Here is an 18,584-nt window from a genome sequence, read left to right on the forward strand (position 1 = left end):
ATCAGACGGCGAGTCAGATTTTCCTTCCGAAAGCCTCAAAGTGTCCACGTCCTCAAAGCATGGAACCAATTTACCGTGGCCGCCTCCCTCCCTCCCTCCCTCCCTCCCTCTTTGCCCTCCCTCCCTGCCTCTATCCCTGCCTGTCCCCCCCCCTCCCCGCCGACCCCTGGGCACGTGACGGCCCTGGGAGCCGCGCGGGGCCCGCGCCCGCCCCGCGCCCATTGGCGGCGCCGGGACCCTCCTGCGGTATAAGTAGGGCGGAGCGGGGCCGGGGTCACTGAGCGTGCCGGGCAGCGGGGGTGTGCACAGGTCGGGGAAGCACTTCTCGGGGTCTGTATGCCTGCGTCCCGCAGGGAATAGCTAGCCACCGACCGGGGGGGACTCTGCGGCACAAGGAGTCTGCATGTCTAGCGTCTAGACATGCTCAGCTTTGTGGATACGCGGATTGTGTTGCTGCTCGCAGTAACTTCGTGCCTAGCGACGAGCCAACGTAAGTTGCTTTTTCGGCGTGTTCGTGGCCGGGGTGGTGGCAGGGGGGCGGCTGGCCGGCCGGCTCTCCGCGCTCTGTGCCCGCCGTGCTCCCCGCCGACGGCAGCCCGCGGGGCTTTCGGCGCCCCGGAGAACAGTGCCACCTCCGTCCCAGGGCAGGGGCTAGGCTGGTTAGGGTGTTTTTTGTTTTTTTTTGTTTTTTCCTTCCAGAGTTAGGAAAGGATGGCAAAAGCACAAGGAGGTAAAATTAGCCCAAGGAGCCCCACCAAAAACAGAACAAAAGAAAAAAAAAAAAAAAAAAGAGAGAAAAAGAGAAAAAAAAAAGAAAAAAGAACGAAAAGGGAAGAAGAAAAAAGGAAAGAAAATGGAAAAAAAAAAAAAAAACGCAACCAAAGGAGAGCAGATGCTTAAAGCCCCGGCGAGACGGGAGCGGGGTCTCGGCTTCCCCCCCCGCGCCCTCCGCGGCTCCCCTCGGGCCGCCGCCGCCGCGCCCCCTGGAGGCGAAGCGGGGAGCGCCCCGAGCCGACGGGGGGCACCGCACGGCCCCCCCGGGGCTCCCCGCAGGCTTTAAGCCGCCCGACGAGGGGGGAAGGCGGCCCGCGGCAGTCGGGGAGGCTCCGTGTTGAGCTGAACGGGGCAGCAGAGCCGAGGGGGGACCCCGGCTGCCCCCTGCTGCCGGCCCCGAGGCTTCCGAAGCCCGAGGCGAGCACGGGGGGCCCCGTCTAAGGCCTGGCCCCCGGCCCGTGCCCTCTCCCCGTGCCGGGCGGCGGCAGCAGCGCCCTCGGCTGGCAGCTGCGGGCCGGCAGCGGGGGCTGAGAGGCTCGGGCGAGGAGCCCGACGTCCCCACAGCATCTGCCCTTTCCCCAAATAACACAGCGCAGCCATCTGTGTCAGCAGCACCCGCAGGCAGCCGCTTTCTGAACTCTTATACTGAATTACCAAGGGTATTCTGCCCTCTGTTCTGGAGCTTGGTGATGTCCCGCACACCGCCTACTGTGTGAACCATCTGAATTCAGAGCCACCAAACACCCCCAAAGGGACACTTTTTTGGGGGGACGGGCACGCCACACCCAACAACCTGCTAGTAAAATGTCAGATTGTTGGCACTGAAGTGTGGTGAAAGACATTTTTTTACCATGGTAAGTTTCAGCCAAAACCAAATCACTCACTGCTTGAACTCTGGAAAACAGATTTTAAAAGTTGAGTTCTGCATCTGATTAACAACAGCATACTTAGAAGGAAGTAACATACAGAAACAGAGTTTCTTGCTATTTGGTGGATAATAGCTTCAATCTATTCTGGTTACACAATGGCATTTTACATCTTGGAAATGGGTCCATTAGAGGAGAACCATTCCCCATAAGAAGTGCGAGGGGCCATCTATATTAAAACCTAAAGTTGTGGCTTCCAATTAGTGACTTGACACGTGTCATCATGCCCGGCTTTATTCATCTATTGCATGCACACATATGAGAAAATACATGTATTTCTTTCCAGGGAGATATTTTTAAGCGCATTTACAACAGGCTTATAGAAAATAACTGTTTTGGTTTTTTTTGTTTGTTTGTTTTTTTATGTATCAGCCAAATTACTTGTTTTATTTTATTAGCAACTCTGTTTTGACTTGGAAAGATATAGTGACCACACTTGTGAGTCCTTACAGTTTAAGATAATCACATTAAGAGAACGAAATTGCATTAAGAAAATGTTTTTTGCTTTTTAAAAATACATTCTTATTTAAAATACTGAAATGTCAACCTTTTAAACCACTGAATCCACAATCTAATTATCTCTTTTTTTTCCTTTCCCTTCTTCCTGCAGATGTGAGTGAGGTCAGTATGATTATTTTTCATCTTATATATAATATTCAACTTCAATTAACAGGCTAGGCTACCCTTTCAGGGCAATATTTACTAACCTTAATTCCCAAGGTGGCCATGGCAAGGTACCAATTAAATCCTGAAGGGACTGCATGGAAATGTACCCACCCCAATTTCTCAAGTGGGCTGGCCTTTTTAAGAGACTGCCTTCATAGGTGTAAAGATCATGAGGAGAAAATAACTGAGCAGTGGTGTTCGGACGTTATACCTGGCAGTTTGGATTGGAGATGACTATACTTTAAGGCCAGTCTTCCAGGCTAAATTGCGTTGCACAGAAGGATTATGAAAGAACTCAGGTGTGACTTCCATTTATGTTATATTTGTAGGCTTTAATAAGTATAAAATTGACAGTCTTCAATAGAATGTTCTTATGTAGGTGCATATATTTTCACTTGATAGTAAACTCTTAGCCTTCCTAGTAATTTAAAAAGCATAGGGTATACTTACATATATTGTACTGGTGTAAATTACAGAGTTGTAAGAAGATGAGCCTAAATTTGTACAGTAGTTTAGTTTAAAATATTGGGATAATTTGTATCTTTTTTTAATTCTCTGCTTTATCTCTTCCAGGCATCTGCAGGGCGAAGGGTAAGCACTTTCATTTTTCTTTTGTGGCAATGTAGATGACATCAAATATTCCCAGGTAGAGTAATATTTTGTGGAATGTTGGATGACAGAATATTGACTAAATCATTACTTCCAGTGTTCACTGAGATGAGTAGGACATAAAGAGGGAACAGTGGGTGCAACAGGTTAACACCATGGAAAATTCAAATTTTGGTTTTAACCTGCTTTATCCAAGAGCAGAACTAAGCATACCAAGAACAAAACTGCCTCAAGGAAGGATTCTTGTTCCACAAGATTTTCTTTAGAAAAGTTTCATGAGTTGAACTGTACACTAATATCTATACTGGTCTAAAAGGCTAAATAGATTCCCTTGTATTTCTAAAAGTCACTATTGCTAAATTAGAGCAAGTTATTCAGACGAGAATAAAACAAACTGTGTAAGTACTTCTGTGGACTGTGCAGTGATGCTTTGACTGACGTAGTGATGATAGTGACTAATCTATTTTCAATAGCGTATTGAAGAAAAACAATATACCATAGAAAATAGGTATAGGACATCTATACGCAGTCTTCTTTCCCTTTTTTCATGTACACTACTTATTTTTAATGTACCTCTTTCTCTGTATTGTCCTGGAAAATTTCCATGGTAACTCATTAAGTTCTCTTTTCTTCCAGCAGGGCCCCAGAGGAGACAAAGGGCCACAGGGAGAAAGGGTAAGGAATTAGATTGACACATTTATTTATGGTCTTTGAACAGTTGTTGGAAAATCAGTATGGAAAAAAAAACAGTGTAGGCATTAATGACAGATCCAATTATTATACATGCAAGCTTCTACAGGTACAATTTTGTTAAAAAAGAAATCAAGTTTTCTATGTACCAACGCTGCCACTGGCAATACCACTCCAACCTACTTATGATCATTGTACCTAATCAGATGTGATTTTGGTTCGGAGAACAGCCTAGCACTCCAGATGATGGTTGCAAACCTTTTTTTTTTTTTTTCTGACTGCTTGTACTGGACACAGTGCATAAAAATGCAAAAGAGAAAGTTGTCACGTAAAGACAGTTTTTGAACAGGATGGTGTAAAGATAAGCTGTCAACATCAAACCCAAATAGACAAAGGTAGCCTAGAGGATCATTCGATACCTGTACCTACAAAGGTGGCTTGAAAAAGCTCTCCTCTTGGCAGCTAGGCATCTGTCATCCACATCTTATCGGTCAAAGTGGACATTGTGTTGTTAAAGGCAATTTTGAATGTAACTGTAGATAGAGGCAGTTGGTATGATAATGTAATTATCATGTTATAATTAAATTGTATTTAATTGTAACGTTCATATTGTTGATATCTGCTTTTTGGTTTGCTTCTGCATCACTGCTGCTTTTTATAGTGTTGTATTCTGAAATTCACATCCTTAGTTGATATTTGCTTTAGGCTGCCAGTATCTACATCTGTTTAAAGCATGTTTAAAAATACATGCTTTATCCTGAAGACAAAAAGCCTAAACCTGTCCCTTTCAGAATCCTTAAGATTTTTTTATTATGAATTTTATTTAGACCAAATGAAATGCCTCACCTCAAATACTGTGATGGCAAACCTCGATCAGCTTTGTGTATTGAGGATGATAGAATGTAAGAGCAAATGTTCTGGACTGAACACATGTCCCTTCAAGCTGTTGGAGTGGTTGTGGCAGTGATAGCAAAGTGGCGGTACCGAAACGAACCAAAAACCTGTGGAAAATACTCTTTCATTGTCATCAAATTTCTGATTATAGCAGCAGATAATCCAGGTTGATTAAAAACTGGCCTTTGACTTTTTCAGGATATGTTAGTTCATAGCAGTAAGACTGACCTGCCAATCCTCAGCTTGTCAGGGAAATTTTTTGGCTCTCACAAACAGAATCTGTTGGGCTGTGTGGGTTTGCATGGGTAACCTGGGGTTCATGTCCAAGCTTTGGTTGCTTGAAATGAAACTTCTCAATCTGGAGGTTGTGCTTTGGTAGCATAGTTCAATATTACCCTAGTAATCTTCCCAAATATGAAACTACAGCGTGTATCTGATTGAGGAGTGGCAAGGCAATGTAAATTCAGGCTATGCTTGTTTTCTGAAGTTGGACATACTTTGCAACTGCATGTACAGCAGTGCTGCAGTATGTGCTGTAGGTTCCCAGTTGTTAATATATTCATCACTTTAGAGATTTTATGAGTTACTTCTAATATTCACATTATAATCCTCCTTTTGCCTGTAGGGTCCACCAGGTCCACCAGGCAGAGATGGTGAAGACGGTCTACCAGGTCCTCCAGGCCCCCCTGGTCCTCCAGGTCTTGGCGGAGTAAGGCATCCAAATTTTATGTTACTGAAACTGATAATCTGAGCTTCATGACATCCAAAGTGGAAAACACTGATATTTTGCTGGAGAGTAGAGGAAGCATACTCTGAAGAGAAGATCATGCCGACCACTAGAGTCTGCATGAAATTTGTGGTCCCAGTTCCCGTGAAGCACTCCTTAGGATTTCCTGAGGAACTTTGGATTCTATATTCAACAGGGACTTATGCAGAGGAGCAAATCAACCCCATTAATTAGCATTAGATTTGTGCTAACATAATATGTGGATTAGGAGTCAACTAAATGAAACCTGTGCAGTTAAGTGGATGGACAAAAGAAACGCAACTTTGCTGTTGTGTTCAAGAGAAAGCAACTGTACTGGAATAAGCTTGAGGAAAACTACCCTTAAGCTAGAAGTCCATAATTAAACGTCAGTACCTCTCTTCCTTTAGAATTTTTCATCTATCCACATTTATGCTGCAGAACACAAGTGGACTGTCACATACACGCTTTCTGCAGAAGTGTCCATCATGTATGCCCTGTCAAATGCTGATTTTAACTCTTTGACTTTAGCTTGGGCTGGGAGCATAAAGAAATTAAACAGTGTTTTTTTGGGTAGTATAGTAAATCCTCTGCCATGGACTCTTGCCCTCAATATGTATAGCAATAATTTATTTTCCTATTAGCAAACAGAAAACTGTTTTTATTAGTTTCTATTATTTTAGTAGACTAAAGAAGCAAGCGAGAAAAGGATTTTTGATTGTGTTGTATAGAACTCTTCCATTTTAGTGAAGAGATAAAATATCTGCCACAAAGCAAGAGGTGTATTTGTCTACAAGACTTTTATATAATAAAAGGTCAGAAATCCAGTGCAGTGTTTTTGAGGCTGCATACTCTGCAGATATTTTTGAAGCTGAAGGGCCCATCTCATCCAACAGTGCGTCGGGGCTGGGCCGTGAATTTTACTTAATGTGGTAAAAAATATGCATAACTTCTGTCATTAAGCAGAATGATTTGAGAGATTCAGGAATGTTTTCAATTTTTAATGGGCATCAAGTCTACATCTTTAATTTTCAGTTCAGGCAATTGCAGTGTGTTTCTTACTACTGTGTACTGTTTACACATTGGAGGCCAATGTGTAAAAGGGTCCTTCTGGAAAGAAGCAAATATGAATGTATTTGTAACAGGGCCATGTTTACTGAGTTTTAAGTATGTTGCTTTAACATATCATGTAACAAGTCAGATGACAGTTACATATAGAATGATAACTATCAATACTTTTTAAAGAAAAAAATGTTCATGCTTTTAATTTCAAATTTTTGTCACCCACAGAATTTCGCTGCTCAATATGATCCATCTAAAGCGGCTGACTTTGGCCCAGGACCTATGGTAAGTATAAGATTTAGCACTTGATAACTTGCATAAACATGTATTTCACATTTTCTTTTGAGTCTAATCCAGCTGCATTAATTCAAAACATAGTTTTAAAATCTGTGTTTTGATCATATATCAAGTCAGACTGTAAACTGATCCTTTAATATAGCACAATGTGAAGTGCTAGAAATAAGTCTTAGGACTGTATCTTCAGCTTGAATATAGCACAAGTAGGTCTTGTGCTTTAATTCTGTCTGTTGATAACATTTTTGTGAATCTGGTAATCCAATATGGAACATCTACTTTGATACAGTATTACTTTACCTGTGTTAAGACAGAAGAAGTTTGTATTGTAGGAATGAGATCAATTGTAGAGATGCTCTCTAAAGCAGACACAGATCTAAAAAGTAACTCAATATCTCAGTCCCAGTCAGTGACCATTTTATCTCCCATGGCTGTACAACCCTTCTGGACAACCCTTTTGGCATCCTTGTATTGTACAGGTTTGGCAGAACACTGGCCACTACATTTGGTTCTGAGCAAGTGAAAGCTAGCACTTGCTGCTACAAAGTTACTCTGAGGAGGAATCTTTCCCAGTATACTATTTTCAAATGGACACTTAAGGAGTTGTCTGCCTCTCTACATGAATTTCTAAATATTCCTAATGTTAGCAGGTATTCTTCAGTACATGTAGATAGCAGATTATGGGTTAAATTCATTGCATGCATTGACATCACGGACAATGCATCTGATAGGTGAGCAGCAGGATGAAGACTGCCAAGGATTATTCTGGGTCGTATTCTGGGTCAAGTACTTTTTTCTGTTCCTGAAAGTAGTATATCATCAGATTAATTTTTGAAAATACATTGGCATCCATTAAAACTGGATTATTTTTAATCAAGTTTGGCCTTCAGTGTCTGACAATAAATTAGAAAATGTAGATGAGGATTTATATAGCATGTCACCATTTCTAAAAGCTCCAATTGTTGACTCAGTGAGGGTCCATTGACAGCAAAAGCAGTAAATTCTATCTCTTCTACGAGGTTCCATAAAGAAAATGCGAAAGATTAGGAAGACAAAAAAGCAGGAAAAAACAGTTATAGAATATAATTTGTGAAAAGATTCACAGGGTTTATGCAGCACATATGATTCAGGCTGTCCAGTAGCAGTTGTTTTTTCCTAGAACTAGTGCATACTGTTACAGCAATATGATTGCATTAGCTTCCATAGGTTAATGCCTATAATGAATATACATTTATTTCCCTTGAGAAAATTTATTCAGTCTCATTGGGATGGTATATAAGCCATTGAAAAACTGTTAGCCCCCTTGCAATGAGAAAAACCTAACAGGGTTCCCAATGAAATTTTAAAAGCAGGTAAAAGTATAATAGCTTCTGTTGAAATGTCTGGTGAAACATCCATTTGGACAATAGAAGATTAAATTAAATTTCAGTTTAAAGTTTTTTGCATGCTTAGTAAAGCTTAAGATAACTGTGAAGGAAGTGCACTAATCTATGGAAAAATCCCCTTTAGGAGTGATTTTTGACCAAATTTTTCAAGTTGTATGTAAATCTCTAAAATCAGCCAATGAGAATATATTAGTGATTTATTTTGGAGGTGAAATGAACTAAGTCAAAAGCAAGCAAATTAAGATAATTAGAGTTAGATCATTATTTGAAATAGATATATGCTCAATATTTGTAAGAGGAAATCGATTTCTTTTCAAAATGACGTATGAACCTCCTAATTCATGGTAACACTTCCATTTGCCCAAAACACAACCTTTCTTAATGTGTTGTTATGACTGTCTTTAAACTCTGAAAGTTCATGCACAGGGAGGAAGTGAGTATATAGAGGAATAAGCCACTGTGTGAAAGTACTTGTTAATGAGGCAGAATAGAATAAGATGCTTAATCAAAAGGTTCTCAGCCATAATGGTACGTTCTTAAGTCATCTCACTGGCTTCAGATTTGTTTGTATTTGGACTGCCTATGCAGATCTCTTAATTTCCTCAACTTTTGTTTGGACATTGCACAATGAAAACTGTTACCTTTACCAGGATTTTAGGAATGCCAGGAACTGGTGTTATAGATGAGTTTATGAAATAGTGATTTTTTTAAACAAATAAAAAAAATGTTTTTCCTCCATAGGGTTTAATGGGACCTAGAGGCCCACCTGGAGCATCTGGACCCCCTGTAAGTACACTCAATGTATTAATCAGTAGTAGGATTTAGACATACCTATAAAATAGCCAGTTCAAACACTAACAATCTCCATTCTCTTCTAGGGTCCTCCTGGTTTTCAAGGTGTTCCCGGTGAGCCTGGTGAACCTGGTCAAACAGTAAGTACAGGTTTCATTACAGACACTTAGCGTTAGAAATAAGATGCAAAGATAGGCCTGTAATGTTTAGGCCTGTTAATCCTATCCATATGCTTGTTTTTGAATTTAGAATCGCTTTATCCTGTTACAGAAACAGGAGCTGAGCATTCAGATTCAGACTCCTGATTGGGAACTCATGAAGTACAAAGGCAATTAGGATGGAAGTACCTTTATTCAGTTCAGGCTCCAGCTATGCCCAAACTCTGTTGAGAAACCAGGGAAGAGGCTTACCTGAAGAAAGGTGCTCGAAGTAATACTCAATCTATTTTTAACAGGGTCCCCAAGGTCCTCGTGGTCCCCCTGGTCCTCCAGGAAAGGCTGGTGAAGATGTAAGTTGTTATTAAAACTTTTTAATCTCTTTGAGGGTTATGATTCAACTCTAACATTAGATTATTGTTAAACTAAACATTCTAATGGCCATCATTTCTATATTGTTCTTTATTATCAGAACAAATAAGCCCCTGAAAATTATTTAATAGTACAAAAGATGCTGTCTGTTGGAAATGTACAGAAAAATAGATAACTCTAAAATCTCTCCAAATACATTATTTAGCTTTCTGAAAATGGGAAAAGGGAAGCTAACAAGCTCTTGTCTACCAAAAAGGAGAAGCTTTGATAATGTCTTTTCTTATTAAAAAAAAATATGATGGTCTTTTATAAAATGAGCTTTCTTCTCAGTGCATTTTTACCGCGTTTTTTAGGGTCACCCTGGCAAACCTGGAAGACCTGGTGAGAGGGGTGTTGCTGGCCCTCAAGTAAGTATTGATCTACTTTCTGTTATAAAACAGTGCTCTTAGCAAAGAAACCTAATGACATTTCTGAATTGCACCCCATAAACAATCCATCAATATTGCATATATGGATTAATCTCAATATCTCTGTTGTAGTTCTTACCTTCACGGCTATCATGTAGTTATGTCTTTCTTTTGTTCCCTGTCCCCCACCTCCTTACCCCCATAGTAAAGCAGAAGTAATAGTAACAGGTAACATAATGAGGAGCTACATAGGTGGTGAGCAGGTACCTTGGCATAGAAACTTAAAATAGCTGTCTATCACAGGTTAATTTGTGTAATTTCTGGGATACAGAACTGGAAAATCAGGTTAATTGTTTTTAGTCTTTGAGCAGGTCTGATCTTGGGAGGTTTGGGAGTGGACTGCGATCCTCATTGAAATGATTGTGGGTCCTCACTTGAATGATCATGACCCCAATCTACTCATTAATTTTAATGAAAGACTGATGCTTTTTGTTTCTTTTTAAATGCAATATAAAACATGAGAGACAATCATGCATGTTCTGTGTTTTTAGGGTGCTCGTGGTTTCCCTGGAACTCCTGGTCTGCCTGGCTTTAAGGGAATTAGGGTGAGTCTACACATACCTTTTACCTGAATAGTTAAAACTGACAACACTTTAACATACTGAGAACACCTGGAAACCTCTTCAAAGTTGAGAGTATATATTCTAAATGCTTTAATATCTTTGAAGTTTTTCTCTTGGCAAAAGAGAATGCTTTAAAAAAATGTAAGATTATATTAGAAAATCATCTTGTATAGAAAGAATTTACCTCTTAAGACTATGAGTTTGTGTGTAGCAGTTACTGAGAAAATACATACTAAATATTTTTTTTCTACTCAACATAGGGACACAATGGTCTGGATGGTCAAAAAGGACAACCTGGTACTCCTGGCACTAAGGTAAAGATGAAATCTGAAAATGTTGTGTGCATTTTTAGCTTTTAACTCTTTCTAGGGAAATATATCTGAAGTCCTCTCCAATTGATCTTCCACGTTGTCATTGAACATTCCTCAGTTGCAATGATACAGAAAGCAACAGATCCATGTAAGACAAATACTTGCATCTCAACGTGAGAAATCATGTTGGGGCCTTATTCTGAAGCCCTTAGTCGAGAGATTACTTTAAATAAGTAAGAGCCACAGAACTGGGCTGCTAATAATTGGCTTTCTCTGCTTTTCTACAGAATGTAGTTGGGGTTTTTCTCTAAAGCACACTGAAATCAGAATATCTCATTTTTCTAGAAAAATCTGATATGTTGCTTTATTTTAAGGCTTTCTGCTAAACCTTTGGATAAATGCAGTGCTCTTCTGAGTTAAGGATGCTTGATCTTCAGTCTCTTTTCCTTTTTACCTTCCTTAGTTTAGTGCATATTTGAATACTCGGATTAAGAAAGTGTTTTTAAACATGGTATAGAAACATGTTTGGCAAACTCTTCTCTCTTAATTTCATCTCTCCTATTCCACTTCAGTATCTAATAGCAGTGTTCTTAAACACTACTGCACAATCGGGTTGTAGAAAAAATTAATGCTGCTGATTTATTCATGGTAGATTTGTATTCAAAAACTTGTAACAGTGAAAAGGTCAAGTAGTAATTCTCATTATTGCTTGTTTCCAAAAGCTTAGAACTACTTGTTTATAGGGTTATTAATTGTATTGTAGCATTCTCCCGTATCAGTGCAACTTGTTAACCTTCAGAAAAAGTTTGGTAATGAGATAGCAAGCACTTCTCTGGTGTTGGAGATTAAAAGCAGATAAAGTAAATAAGTAAATAAAGGAACAGGTATTAGTAAGAGTACTAATCTGACTGGAAAAAAATGAATCAAAGATACTCATAAGATTAAAGCAAAAATTTCAGGAGGTTGCAGCATTTAAGACTAGGTGCATTCAGATATGTTCAGGGTACCAGTGCTCTAGGACAAATCCTGTCATTATAGGCCAGTCTAGACCATCTGTGGGCTTGAGAGCTCAGTCCTAAAGGGAGATAAATCATATTTTAGTGGCTGCCACTTACATCAATAGTACTGGTCTTAAGGATCTACCTCAGATATTTCTGTTGTATTTCCAGATATGTGACAGCACAGGTTAGGAACCTAGTAGCCATAACCAAAGGCAAAAGAAAGTATCTTCTCTAGCTAAATAAAGCTGTCATTTGATTTGAATTATTAGTTCATTATTCAGGCCTTATCTCTTAGATGTGTGCTGCAGAGTAAATATTACAGAATAAAGGAAGGGGGTAAAGAAAGCAGAAGTTGGAAAATGAAACAACTTGCTCTGGACCTCTTCTTCTAAGGTATTTCAACTGGCCCTGTTCCAGTATATAAAGGGACAGTCACTGTCTCTGCATCCTTAGGAGATGATGTGCTGTTATTCTGTATGGTGGTGTGAGTGCTACAAAAGACAAGGACAGTAGAATACAGCAATTGAGTATCTCTTTAGATGGTGTTGTGCTGTCTGTCCAAGGAATCCTATGAGTAATTTAAGCCTGTGAACTTTCTTCTTTCTTAGGGAGAGCCTGGTGCCCCTGGTGAAAATGGTACCCCAGGACAACCTGTAAGTATCTAGTACTGTTTTCAAAAATTTGATAGGTATGGCTCAGCCAGTGTTTTGGCCAGTTACCATCAGTGACACTCAAGCTAGCTAGATGCTGTAATATAATAATCTATGAGTATATGGAATAGAATTGTCTGGCTGCACCCTTCTTCGTATAGTGACTTTGCAGAAGAAAAAAATATATACCTTTAGTGAACAGGTGTAAATGAATTTAATTTTTCTTTCAGGGTGCTCGTGGTCTCCCTGGTGAGAGAGGAAGAGTAGGTGCCCCTGGACCAGCTGTAAGTGGCTTTCTATCCGTCTGTTTGTAGTCATGAACAGCTGCTTATTGTGGCTTTCTTTGATCTTTGAATCTCTTTCCAGTTTTTACTTACCATGTTTTCTGCTGACAGGGTGCTCGTGGAAGTGATGGCAGTGCTGGCCCCACTGGACCTGCTGTAAGTTCCAGTCTTGATCTTTAACAACCTGGTTCCATTAGGCCTTGTGTCCACTATTTCCTCTATATAGGACTTGAGAGGGAAGGCTCCAGAGAAGTTGATTCTGTGGATGTTTTTAACACGGGTCTCTTTCTCTGATGGTCTGATAAGCAACAGTATAAGTCCATTGCAGACAATATCCTCAGGTTTTATATTAAACACATCTTTGTCAAAGGGACAAAATACTCCCATTGACACCAGTGTATAGGGAAACAGCTGATGAACAGAATCCTCAGTTGCACCAGTGTAACAGAGCAATTCTCATCCCAGATCTAAAGAGACTGTGTACTTTTTAACAGGTAGATTCCATGCACATGTTGCAAAGGACTAATATTACATGTGTCCTAAAAGTATTGTTTGCACACTGGGGCACAGCTTTGCACCTGCAATACTATTCCAGTAAGTGCTGATCCAGATACACCCCTTTTAACGGAGTTAGTGTTGCCATAGTGTACCACCAACTTCAGTAAACCTCATTTATTTCAGTGATGTAAATGTAGGGACAAGGGTAGTTTCAAAGCTTTAAAAAAATAAATCAGTAATAGCCCAGAATAGTTTTTCTTTCTTGCATTCAAAATATGGGTCAGTGATGAAGTCATACTTGGTCCTGTCTACTTTGCCAGAAGTTGATTTTAATACTCCTCGTCACAGCAAATATCTTTCATGCTTCAGCAAAATAGAATGTTTGCAGAAGTATGAGTTTCACTTCAATTCCCCCCCACAGTATTTAAAAACATACATCAGTAGGTATTTAAAACAGACAAATAGACAACCTGTAGTAGCAGGGGTTTGCATTGGGTCAATTTGTCTATGCCAGTGAAGTTATTTTACGTATACTTAAGTTACAGTGCTGCAAATACTCTGTAAAGCAATTATTTTTTTAAACTAGACAAAAATACTATGAAATTCTTATTCCTCTAGGAATTTAAAATGTCAAGAGTCACCATAATGGAAATTCAGAAAGTGTATATATTCATGCATATTTACAGGACAATTAGTCTCATTTTCTGTATGCAAAACCAGTGAGAATGCCAGGTACACAGTTTATAATGACTGCAGTAGGTTATAGAATGTCAGAAGCCAGTTCCTATTTGCTATATAGGCTGACCCATTTGAATCTCTTGGAACTGAGGCAGTTTTATAATGGGTATTTATAATTCAAAGATATTAGCTCACAAAAGCAGATGTCAATCTCCAATAGCTATGAATGAGTTGGATATTTCAAATCAAAGAAAAATTATCCCTTTGTATTTTTATACATTAAAGAATAACAGACTATGAATCCATCAGTGTATCTCCTCTTCTGGTGTCTGGCTACTGTATGCTAGGAAACTTGTCGTATCATAATCATAAATTTCGTAACAGTTGCTAGGTTCGGTAGAAGGTCCTTGGCAAGCTGACATGAAAGGGCACTGTGGCTGTGCATACTTGCAGCCTCAAATTATTCTGTTTATGAATCAAGATTGCTAATCTGTTCTCACCTTAGAATCAACTCCTGCCCTCAGCAGCTGTTACGCTTGATCCAAATTCTAGTAAACATTTTTACTGACTTAATTGAAAGTTTGGTCAAGCACTGGCTTGTAAAGTGATGCAGAGATCTCACCAATCTTCTTCCCATGTGTGAAGGACAAATGCTGTCAGCAACAACGAGCTGTTGTGATAGGCCAGAACAGTTACTGCTGTGGAAGTGTACACAGTTGCCCTTGCACAGTAAATGTGTTGGAAACAGCCACCCAAGAACTGCAGTTGCAGGGTGCAGTGCTCTCCTTCATCCATCTTGGGACTGTACAGCAAGATATCTTGCCTCGCTGATGCCTGTTTCAGCCCATCCTCTGTTTTATTCTTTCTCAGGTGTTTGCCCTCAAGGCAAGGTTTTACAAGTCATTGCTTAACTCACACACTTTTAGCTTCACTACAAATGTTTTTCACCATTGACCTTGCTGTCAGCTGTTTGTAGTGAACCAAACCTGTCCATTTGGAGTTGCAAAAGGCAACCAATGTTCTGAAGTGGTAACGTGCAGAAATGTCTACGTAAATGTGCATTTTAAATCTGTTTACTTGAGCAAGCAAGGTATTTGTGCAATCACTGAATGCATTTACTCATATTCTTCCCCTTGGTTTCACAGGGCCCTATTGGTGCTGCTGGTCCTCCAGGCTTCCCAGGTGCTCCTGGTGCTAAGGTATGAATATCTCCTTCTACTGGTACAGTGAATATAAAGTACAGTTACTAGTATTGATAGGCAACAAAAATACACCCTCTCTGAAGTTGGAGTGCTGTCTTATCAAACTGTTACAGATCAGAATGAGCATGAATTCCTACAGTACTTGGAGAACTTGATATATGAAAGTTAATATCAAATACAGCTGTTAATTTCATAGCTGATAGTCACACATACTGAAGTGACTGTATTATCTTGTGTGACAGATGCAGTTCTACATCCAAAATACATGTAGAAAAAAGCTCAGGAGGTCTGTACAGCCAGCAAGTCGTGGCTGAGAGCTGCAGTTGCTAATGAGTTAGGTGGGAGCTGACTCAAAGGACTGATGCTAGGCAGGTTCAGCAAGATGTATAACCAAATTTTTTCACTGCATCCTATGTGATGCTGCTGTTTTAAGCACCTTTGAAAGGTGATATGGATCATGACAAATAAGCAAAGTAGCAGTTCTTGTCACTTAACATAAGTGGAGAGCAAAGAAGCTGTAGTTGAGTTTCAGGCTCTTTCCAACCTGAGTTCTTGAAATTACAATGCAGAAACTGCATTTGAACTTTCCAGGTTTAGGGCAACGCCATTTTTCTCTTGTAGACTACATGATTCAGTTTATTGCTCGGATCTTAGCATTTTTACCTGGGTAAGGCTCATTATTTTGAATTTTACTGGAATTGCTCAGAAGACTTTAGGCAAGTGTCCATGCACTGCGTTTACAAATTTCACTGACTATTTGTCAAGAAGAGCTGCATACACTCATATGTGGTGTGATACTATTTTTCATCCTTAACATGTGTACACAAATTCTATGTTGCAGTAGACAAAATTCTTACCTTGATCTCCTTTTATAGGAAGATAGAGTATTGTTTACTAGACCTCTCTATATTAACTGCATGGAAGATGAGGAAAAATTGTTCTTCTGATGGTTATTCTGAAAAAACAAGATTTCTGGAAATCATGAAATCTGTTCTGATACAGATGTCAATGTGGTTACAGCAAATAATTTCAAGAGAAAACCTCTTACATATCCAGGGCGTGGACTCTGGATACTTACAGAATTTCTCATTATAAGTTGTCATTATGTTCAGTTTAGGCTTTTATAATAGACTTAGTGAAAACAAAGTTCTGAGAGCGGTACCAAGAACCTTTACCCCTATCATTTACACCACTGTGAGCACTGTTCCACAATACTCTGATCAGCCATAATTTTGCACTTTGCATCAGTGCAAATTGAAGCTTAAGGTGCAAGATAATGGTCAGTTAGGTGTCAAACACTGTAAGGCATCTTCGGGCGCTGCTGGTGATAAATGGATGCAGATAAGACTGGAATCTTAATCCTAACTTTCTAGGCCAACCTTGTGTAATTCTTGATAATAACACAGATAAGCTGATAATCTGTTGTTCACATTTTAACTATCAGCTTCAGTGTGGCCTACCTGGGATTCAGTGCCTTCAAAATTCAATGAAGGCTCTCAGTCCCTTGATTCCCTGGTCTCTGAAACAGGAACCTGTGTCTTACTGTTGTCTTAATGTCAGGCAAATAAAGGATTGCTTTGCTATTGCCCTAATGTTGTGCATGCTGATAGAGAGCTTTATCCTTTTCTCAAACAGGGTGAAATTGGACCTGCTGGTAATGTTGGCCCTACTGGTCCTGCTGGTCCAAGAGGAGAGATTGGACTTCCTGGTTCCAGCGGTCCCGTTGGCCCTCCAGTGAGTAGCTTGCTAGTCTTTATTGTTGAATGGTGCACGTGAGACTCTGAATTAACCAGTATCATATTTCCTGTCTTAATAGGGCAACCCTGGTGCTAATGGTCTTCCTGGAGCTAAAGGTGCAGCTGTAAGTAGAGCCATACTTCCACTTGTTTGCTTTAATTTAAAAAGTATAATAAAAATCAGTTAATGCAACAGAAAAGATAATGGGCTCACAATACATTTTCTTCCTCTCTTGGGCAGGGTCTTCCTGGTGTTGCTGGTGCTCCTGGTCTGCCTGGTCCCCGTGGTATTCCTGGTCCTCCTGGCCCCGCTGGTCCAAGTGGTGCTAGAGGACTTGTTGTAAGTGACTTTTTCTCTTGCATGTGTTCATTTGAAAGCTGGACAGTGTCCATCACTGTAAAAGATTTCCTCTAGATATATTTTTGCATTTAATGTAGACACTTGTTGCTTCACTATAATTAGGCATTGTAGCTCATTTCTGTGTTACTGTTACTGAGGCTGAGGAGGTTGACTTTGTACTCCCTTTGAGTGCAAGAACTACTAAGCTCTGTCCATGTTGATGCTATCAAGAGACGTGACAACAGTCTCCCAATCAGGCCCTCAATGGGTATCCTCAGTGGAGGAACCAGCCCTTAATGCTTCATACTTCCATTACTGTCACTTCTAAACATCTTAACATGTTTGTTTTCGTGCCCATTAGGCCAAAAATACTTATATTTATTGACCATCTATCAGAATAGAGGCAGATGTGACACTGGATGATGAAATATATTTTTGATTCATGAAAGCTGTACAGGTAGAAAAGGATTCTTAGAATGGTATGTAATTCTGTAATCTCTTTTTATGTTGGACTCTAGGGTGAACCAGGCCCTGCTGGTGCCAAGGGAGAAAGTGGTAACAAGGGTGAGCCTGTAAGTATGGCAATGTGTGAGTGTTGTTTCAATGAATAAAGCCTCATAGTACCTGCAACACAGCATCTGATTTCTTCTTTTCCTTTGTTTGGTTGAAATAGGGTGCTGCTGGCCCTCCCGGCCCTCCTGGTCCAAGTGGTGAGGAAGGCAAGAGAGGCAGCAATGGTGAACCTGGCTCTGCTGGTCCCCCTGGCCCTGCTGGTCTGAGAGTAAGTTCTCTTTTCATGTTCCAGAAGTAGAAACAAAAAGGAAAGAAGAAACCAAGCTAGACTTTGCTAGACAAAGACAATTTAAATTATTTGAAGTCATTAAATGTGTGTTATTGCAGCTAGGCAAAGCTCATTTGCCATTCTGAGCCTTTTGATTAGCTGGGAACAATCCTGTTTTTGCTTTGCATTAATGCTGTTTACTATCTTATCCCTGAATTAATTACAGGGTGCTTTGTATTATCCATTGTTTAATGTTTAGTGAATCATTATTGATTTCCCTATAAACTTTCATGATGGGATTTAACTGCTTGAAGGAGATAATTGGCTCACAAATAATGCGACAAAGGCTTCAATTCAGTGTCTTCATGGGTGTATAGCACCCTTTTTTCTGGGGGAGGAAACAATGCAGTGACTTTCAGGAGGCATGTGGCCTCATGCAGGAGCAGGAATTCAGTGGAAAAGGCTAGGAAATATAGGCAGTGTTTCCACCAGGTTTGATAGAGATCAGGATTCATTATTGCACTTCATGTAGGTTGTACAGAGTCAGATGAGCTAGCAATGCTCTGCAGAGAAGTGAAGGTGAAACACTACCTGCCAGGTTGTGGAATCCTAGCTGTTGGCCACACCAACTGTTAAATTACACTGAAAATGCTCTCTTAAAGCAGGTTAAAGTGAGAGATTTCTTATGCTGCTCAGTACAAATGTATGT

At 40.1% G+C, this 18,584-nt stretch overlaps 1 protein-coding gene across 2 annotated transcripts in view; it reads left to right on the top strand.

Moving 5' to 3' along the window:
* The first annotated feature begins 290 nt into the window (after positions 1-290).
* Positions 291-18,584, top strand: part of COL1A2 (collagen type I alpha 2 chain) — a 36,742-nt gene continuing 18,448 nt past the window's right edge. Inside the window, exons 1-21 of one of the 2 annotated variants that reach the window (XM_032180715.1) lie at positions 291-490; positions 2,311-2,321; positions 2,940-2,957; positions 3,612-3,650; positions 5,185-5,268; positions 6,595-6,651; positions 8,787-8,831; positions 8,924-8,977; positions 9,292-9,345; positions 9,718-9,771; positions 10,323-10,376; positions 10,655-10,708; positions 12,315-12,359; positions 12,587-12,640; positions 12,752-12,796; positions 14,962-15,015; positions 16,654-16,752; positions 16,835-16,879; positions 16,996-17,094; positions 17,613-17,666; positions 17,768-17,875. In XM_032180715.1, coding sequence (XP_032036606.1) covers positions 421-490; positions 2,311-2,321; positions 2,940-2,957; positions 3,612-3,650; positions 5,185-5,268; positions 6,595-6,651; positions 8,787-8,831; positions 8,924-8,977; positions 9,292-9,345; positions 9,718-9,771; positions 10,323-10,376; positions 10,655-10,708; positions 12,315-12,359; positions 12,587-12,640; positions 12,752-12,796; positions 14,962-15,015; positions 16,654-16,752; positions 16,835-16,879; positions 16,996-17,094; positions 17,613-17,666; positions 17,768-17,875 — 1,197 coding nt within the window. In that variant the 5' untranslated portion in view covers positions 291-420. The remainder of the gene's footprint in view (positions 491-2,310; positions 2,322-2,939; positions 2,958-3,611; positions 3,651-5,184; positions 5,269-6,594; positions 6,652-8,786; positions 8,832-8,923; positions 8,978-9,291; positions 9,346-9,717; positions 9,772-10,322; positions 10,377-10,654; positions 10,709-12,314; positions 12,360-12,586; positions 12,641-12,751; positions 12,797-14,961; positions 15,016-16,653; positions 16,753-16,834; positions 16,880-16,995; positions 17,095-17,612; positions 17,667-17,767; positions 17,876-18,584) is intronic. The other variant, XM_032180716.1, reaches the window with a different exon arrangement.

This window comes from Aythya fuligula, chromosome 2 (assembly GCF_009819795.1).
Source record: "Aythya fuligula isolate bAytFul2 chromosome 2, bAytFul2.pri, whole genome shotgun sequence".
Lineage (NCBI taxonomy): Eukaryota > Metazoa > Chordata > Aves > Anseriformes > Anatidae > Aythya > Aythya fuligula.